Source organism: Phaenicophaeus curvirostris, chromosome 35 (assembly GCF_032191515.1).
Source record: "Phaenicophaeus curvirostris isolate KB17595 chromosome 35, BPBGC_Pcur_1.0, whole genome shotgun sequence".
Classification (NCBI taxonomy): Eukaryota; Metazoa; Chordata; class Aves; order Cuculiformes; family Cuculidae; genus Phaenicophaeus; species Phaenicophaeus curvirostris.
This window is the reverse complement of record NC_091426.1, coordinates 825,862-833,212: the sequence shown is the minus strand read 5'-3', so window position 1 is coordinate 833,212 and position 7,351 is coordinate 825,862. Positions and strand designations below refer to the sequence as shown.

At 56.0% G+C, this 7,351-nt stretch overlaps 1 protein-coding gene across 1 annotated transcript; it reads right to left on the bottom strand.

The window, feature by feature from the left end:
- Positions 1-5,646: 5,646 nt before the first annotated feature.
- Positions 5,647-6,984, bottom strand: LOC138732666 (olfactory receptor 14J1-like). The gene is made up of 2 exons (XM_069879309.1): positions 6,936-6,984; positions 5,647-6,188 (listed from the first exon to the last, which is right to left on the bottom strand). Exons 1-2 carry the CDS (start codon positions 6,982-6,984, stop codon positions 5,647-5,649), a joined length of 591 nt encoding a protein of 196 aa, XP_069735410.1.
- Positions 6,985-7,351: the final 367 nt, after the last annotated feature.

Below are 7,351 nucleotides of genomic sequence, written 5' to 3'. Positions count from 1 at the left end.
TGGGGCGCTTTGCCTTTCAAAGCTGTCTCTGCGGGACCCTCGGAGCCTGAGCAGAGGAGTGTTCTCCCAAGGGCTGTTTCCCCGCTGGCCTGGCTGCAGCCGCTTCCCCTGCCCTGGGAAGGACGGGCTGTGGCATCGTGGTGCATCTCTACCAAACCCACCTCGTGCAGCTCGGGCCAGAAGATCTCGGGCCAGAAGATCACGTGCCATGGCTTGGTCTCCAACAGGGCAGGCGTGGCTGCTGCTTGGAGCAGTGGTGGGTGCAGCCCCAAAAGCCCAGCCCTTGTTCGTCGACCTGGCCAGTGTCTTTGAGGATCTCCTCTTAAAGATGTCACCTCCCTGAGGGGAACTGTTCCATCTGATCCGCAATAGAGGGGGCTTGGGGGGCAATAGAGGGGGATTGGGGGCGTAAAAGGGGTTTGGGGGATAAAAGAGCCCCAGCTGAGCTGACCCTGGCCAGAGCTGTCCTGGCCAGAGGCTGACATCCAGCCTGCAGAAGCTGTGGGTGCTCAGCCCTTGCTGTTGGTCACCGGAGGGGAGAGAAGCCCTGGGTGGCCGAGAGGACACACAGGCAGCTTGAGGGTACTGAGTCTGGCAGAGCTGGCCAGAGCTGGTCAGGATCGGAGCAGCCCCAGCTTCACCAACGGGTCCAGCCCCTCTTCTCCTTGGTGGCTGAGAACTCTGGGTGACACCTCAGGGTCAGGGACAGATGGAAGCTGGACACCCAGCTTGAGGCCGCACAGCTGCCTTGAGGGCAGTGACCATGAAGGGCTGTGGATTTGGTCTCAGGTGGCTTTTCTCTCTGTTCCTGGATGTGTTTTACAGAACTGGTTTCCCTCTGGCTTGGGGATCAGTGGGGTCTTGATGGTGAAAGTGCCCTGGATATGGTGACAGAGATGGGGTTCAGTCCACTGCGTGTGTTTGTGACCCCTCCGTGGGATGGAGGTGGCAGGATGGGACGTGCTTCTGCGAAGGGCTCTTTCGCAGCAGAAGTGGCTGCAGGATCTCCGTGTCCCCTTTGAAGGAAGGTGTTTACTGTCGCCTTGTGCTGGAGCTGTGCTGAGGCTTTGCCTTTCTCGGACTCCTGGCAGTGTTGTCCCAGCCCGGGGAAGCCCACCATACTGATCAGATTATTCTTTCCAAGAGAATCCAGGTCCTGAGCAGTCTTACAGGGGAGCATAAGTTGAAGACAAGTCCTGCAAACTGGAGGTGTGGAGCCTGGTGTCTGTCCTGAGATACATCGCCTGCTGAAAATGCCACCTCCCTGAGGGGAACAGTTCCATCTGATCCAGCTCCTGCTTTCTTTCTCTAGAGATGGACACAGAGGCTGTTCAGAAGGTTGTCTTTCGAACAGGGAGCAGTGGCTCAGTGCCCGTCCCTGCCAAAGGAGCAGAGGCGATGCCGGCCACTCGCACGCCCGGTAGCTGCTGTCCCGTAGTGACCCGGTGTCACCCATCAGGGAGGAGAGAGCGTTGGGGTGGCCCTCCCTGCTGCAGGGACGGCTTTTGTCCATGTAGCTGAAAGGAAAACTGGACAAGGATCGGTGCTCCCCATGTGCTCTCCTGGCCACCTGAGTTTTGTTGGGTGAGCTCTCCAGAGGGTCACAGCACGGACTGACATTCCCAATGGCTCCTCCAGGTGTGCTCGGTGAGACAACCCCAAGTGTTGTCAAGTCTCAGACGACCAAGAGTGTCAGAGGGCCCCCAGATGTGCAACTGCACTTCATGATGGGTGCAGTAGGAGCCCTGCATTCCCTCGTGATTGTGATCCTGGTGTGCAGTGTCGTGATCTGGATGTGGAGGAAGAGAACACGGTGAGTCACTGATTGCCCCCACGGCTTCCTGCAAGGGCTGCTCGTAGCCACAAAGCGTTTCTACTCAGGCTGCTGGGCAGCGGTGAATGACGTCTTGGCCAAAACACTCTGCTGAGATTTCAGCCGCTGTTGGGTGCTTTAATTGGCCTCTGAACTCCTGGGCCTTCTTCCCGGGAGCCTCCTCTGACCAGAGCCGAGGTCGGCTCAAGCAGATCCTGCCTGGACATGAGTGACCGGCGTGGGCAAAGCCAGGTCAGGATGGGAAAGAGCAGGGGCTGAGCTTCCCCTGGAAAGCGAGACGCGCACCAGCACCCGCTCCTGACAGGGAACGTGCCTGCAGGAATCCCCCTGCTCGGAGGTGCCATCAGGTGCCGGTGTCCCCCTCGGTCACGCTGTGCCGGCAGCTCTGAGCCTGGGGTGCAGAGCCGAGCCAGCTCCGTGTCGTGCAGGAGATTCCCCATCCTACATCTGCAGCTGAGGCCTCAGACACACCTTTTCTCTCTGCAGAGAGGGCTCTGTGGAGCCAGACCCAACTCCTGCAGCCACTGTTCGTGGCAGGAAAACCAGAGGCCTCACCCTGCCCGCAGCCATCGTCCCAGCAACAGCAAACCTGTTTCTAGTGCCACCTGGATCACCTCCCTGTGAGGTGGACGTGCACGAGCCTGGGGTCCAAGATTGATCGTGGGGGCCGGTGCCCCTCCTGCTTCGGGTCCTCGACCAGGGCTGAGGCTTTCTACCTCATTCAGCCTCATCCTTGGCTCCTGGAGTCGGGTCTGTTCCTTGATTTGTGCGATGGTGAATGGATTTTCCCATATGGATCCCTCCCAAGCCTCCTTTGGGGGCAATATATGGAGTCTGAAGGCATTAAAGAGGTTTTGGGGGGATAAAAGGATAAAACCCCCTTTTTAGTCCCCTAAACTCCCTTTATCGCTCCCCAAACTCCCTTTTATCCCCCCAAAACCCCCTTTTATACCCCCAGTCCCCTTTATCCTTCTTTATTCCCCTTTTATTTCCCCCAAATCCTCTCTTTTGACCCCACATCCCCTTTTCTCTCCCCAAACGCCTTTATTCCCCCTAAACTCCCTTATATCACCCCAAAACCCCTTTAACCCCCTTTAACCCCCTATATCACCCCAAACCCTCTATTATCCCCCCAAAACCCCTTTTATGCCCCCCAAACTCCCTTTGTTCCCTCCAAACCCCCTTTATTCCCCCTCAAAACCCCTCTAGCACCCCCCAAACCCCCTTTCATCCCCCCTTTATAATCTTGTCATCCTGTTTTTAATTCACTGTTTTCTTCTCTTTTCTTGCTCATTGTCTGTGTAAATGAGGAGCTGTGCTCTCTGTGTGTTTAAACAAAATAAAGGGATGCTCAACGACTTCTGTTTCCTGATATATTTCCTGCGAGACATTTCTGGACTTGCAGGGACAGTTCCTGTGGTCGTGGGTGGAGGGGAAAAGAATCCCAGCACGGCAGTGCTGCCGGGCACAAGCGCTTGATCTCCCAGAGCTGTTCTCTCTCCACTTGCACACTCCCCTCCTCACCCCTTGCCTTGCTGCAGGCCTGATATCCAACTCTACAACCATTATCAATAAAAAGAGAACCCTTTTCCTACTGAAATTTCTTATACACCAGTCCCCCGCTCTTGCCACTGCAGGTCTCTCAGCCAAGCCCTTTCTCACACAGCTCCAAACCCATCAGGGGCTCATGGCTTTGTCTCATCAAACACCGAGAAAGTCCTTGCATTGGGATCCCCCAGCTGCCCTGGGTCCTTGCTCAGTGTTGTACCCTGAAAGGTTTCTCAGAACCCATCTCACAAGCCTCTCCTTGTCCATGATGTGCTCCAGCCCCAGCCATCCTGCTGGCCTCAGCAGGACTCTCTCCAGGCTGGGCAGGGTCTTCCTTGTGCGGGGAGCCCTGTATTGGACACGGCAGCCCTGATGTGTCCTGTGGTGGGTTAACCTTGGCCAGCAGCCGGACCCCCCGCAGCTGCTCCCTCCAAGCCCCGAACCAACGGGACAGAGGGAGAAAACGAACCAGAACGGCTCAGGGGTCAAGAGAAAGCAAAGGAGGTTCAGAGACCAATGACTGTCACGGGCACAGAGGTGTGGACTTGCTGAAGTTCGATTTACTTTATTGACAGTTCAGAAAGCTTTGGATTGGGAGCAACAAGGGCCAAATATTAAAGCCATTCTCCTCCCACTTTCTCCCAGTCTGAAATGGCTCCCTGGCTCCCAATTCCTCTGCCCACGCCAACCCCAGGAGCAGCATGGAGGGTGGTGAAGAGGGACCCAGGACCCCCCCCCAACCCCCAAAAGGGATCCAGGACCCCCTGAATTCCTTCAGAAGAGACCCAGAACCCCCCAAAAGGAACCCAAGACTCCCCCAACCCCCCAAAATTGGACCCAGGACCCACAATATCCACAAAAAGGAACCCAGGACACCCCCAAAACTTCCTTAAAGGGACCGCAGAACTCCTACCCCAAACCCCCTAAAGGGATCTGGGTCCCCTTTAATTCCCTCAAAAGAAATCCAAAGCCCCCCAAAAGTGACCCAAGACCCCCCCAGACCCCTCAAAAGAGTTCCACGACCCCCTCAACCTCCCACATGGGAACCAGGAACCATCAAAACCCCCAAAACGGGACTCAGGACCCCCACAAACTCCCAAATTGGATCCAGGGCATGCCTAATCCCCCTTAAAGGGATCCAGGATCCTTCCCAAACTCCCAAAAGGGATCCAGGACACACCCCACTCCCCCCCACCCTGCACTGGATTCAGAACCTCCTCAAAAGGACCCAAGACCCCACAACCCACCCACCCCCCCCAGTTGGAAGGAGAACCCCTCCTAAAACACCTAAAGGGACCCAAAACATCCCCCTCAAAAGGGATCCATGAAACTCCAAGCCCCCAAAAGGGAACCAGGAGTCCCCCAAAAGGGAATCAGGAGTCTCCCAAAAGGACCCAAGGCTCCCCCAACCCCCACCCAAATTTACCCAGAACCTCCCCAATCCCTGCAAATGGGTCCCAGGAGCCTCAACCTCCAAAAGGGACCCAGGACCCACCAAACCTCCCAAAAGGGACACAGAAACCACCCTACATGTCCCCAAATGGAACCCAGGACCCCCCAAAACCCCACAAAAGGGATCCAAGACACCCCTTCCCCAAACTCCCAAAGCGATCTGGGACCATCTGAATCCCCCCAAAAGAAACCCACAGCTCCCCAAAAGGGATTCAAGACCCTCACAAACCCTGAAAAAGGATCCAAAACCCCCAGAAGTCTCCAAATGGGACCCAGGACCCACCAAAACTGCCCAAAAGGGACACAGGACCCCCCTAAATCCCCCAAATGGCACCCAGGACCCACCAAACCCACAAATGGGACCCGGGATCCCCCCAGATCCCCTAAAGGGATCCACTACTTTCCCCCAACCCCCCGAAAGGGGTCTGGAACCCTCTGAATTCTCTCAAGAGAGACTCAAAGGCCCCCAAGAGGGACTCAGGAGCCCCCCAAATCCCCCCAGAAGGAACCCACGCCCCTCCAAAATCCCCCCAAATGGGATCCAGGGCCGCCCCCACAAACCCCCAAAAGGGACCCAGGACCCCACAAAACCCCCACAAAGCTGGGGAAGGAGAGAGAAAGCTGGGGGAAGAGAGAAGGATGTTGTGGGGTACCACGTCAAAGGCTTTACAGAAGTCCAGGTCGACCACATCCTTTAGTTTAAATTAGTGCAATAATCACATTTTTGAACACCCAACCATGAAGCAAACCATCCGCAATGGTGACATGGTGCAAACCACTGGCAATGTGACCAAACTCAGAGCACTCAGGCTTTACTGAACTTCCCAGAGGTAGGAGTGTGAGCAGGAGAGCTTGAGAATCTGCGGGATTTCACAGAAGAACTGCTCCACAGCATTGCCCTGGCACAGGGGCAGGGAAAATGTATTGGCCGTGTGCAGCAGAGCAGCGAGAAACCCAGTGCCCCAGGCAGCTGCTGCCATGTGGACACAAGCTCTGCTGCCCAGGAGGGTCCCGTAGTGCAGGGGTTTGCAGATGGCAACGCAGCAGTCGTAGGACATGTCTGCGAGAAGATAATATTCTGCACTCAACAAGAACAACACAAAGAAGACCTGGGCAACACATCCTGAGTAGGAGATGGCCCTGGTGTCCCAGAGGGAGTTGGCTATGGATTTAGGGACAGTGGTGCAGAGGGAACCAATATCGGGGAGGGCGAGGTTGAGGAGGAAGAAGTACATGGGGGTGTGGAGGTGGTGGTCGCAGGCGATGGTGGTGATGATGAGGCCGTTGCTCAGGAGGACAGCCAGGTAGATGCCCAGGAAGAGCCAGAAGTGCAGGAGCTGCAGCTCCCGTGTGTCTGCGAATGCCAGGAGGAGGAACTGGGTGATGGAGCTGCTGTTGGACATCTGCTGCCTCTGGATCAAAGCCAAAATAGTGTGAGAAGTTACAGGAGACTTCTTTGAGTAAAATCAAAGCCAGTTCTCACACTGCACAGTTGCCACTGCTTTTCCATTTCCAGTTGCAGCCCTTCCGCCAGCTCCATGCCTGGAGCCCTGCTCGGTGCCGGCTGAATGTGCCGGGAGGAGCAGGGCCTCTGCCCGCTGGCTGCGAGGGGTCAGCCCTGCTCTGCAGCTGGGGGTCATGGGGACGCTGGGCACAGGGGACACTGCTGGGGTTCAGCTTTGTCCTGTGGAACTGCTCCTGGTGCAAAAGGGCTTGTCAGCATCTGCACCTCCAGGGATGAGGAACTGAGAGGGTAGAAGGAAGGCAGAGAGGTTTGGGCCTTTACCACTCTTGCTCCCACCCCGGACAGTGTTCTTGGATGTCAGAAACCCTCAGCATCCCTGCTGCACTCAGGGAGAGCATTACCTGTGGCTTAGTGCAGAGGGAGGGGTGCTGCCCTCTACTTTGCTCTTGTCCCCAGCAGCTCTGGGCTTGCACCTTTCTGAGATGGAGGGGGATCACTCTCCCTTGTTACCTTCAAAAGCCACCTCACCCTTCTGAGCACAGAGGGATCCACCTCACACCACTCAATGTCTCACCCTTCTGTAAGGTCTCAGCACCCCACTGTCAGCCCAGGACACACACGGCTCATTTCACAAACCCAGAAGCATTCCCTTGGCTGTAGCATCTCTGTATTTCTCCACGGTCATCCAGGTAGCACCAAGTTGTGATAGCAGAGATTTATATCCATGAGGGAAGCTCACAGCTAGGAAAGAACCCTCATGGAACAATCCGAGTATCCTAATGGTGGTGGTTCAGTAAGCAAGAGTCAGCTCTTTCCTCAGGGAACGACTCAGACTGCTCTGCCCACAGCCCCATGGGTGAGACGAAAGCTTGGACACTGCATTCCCACGGACACACCTGCATGGGAGGAATCAGAAGTTCAGTGCCACACTTGACTGCTGAAACTCCCAACCCCAGAGAGCCTGGCAGCAAGAACAGGAGATCAACAGCAAGAACACAGACAAACAGAGAAGCCAGCAAAGAAGCTGGTCCAGCTGAGAGAGGCCACAGCAG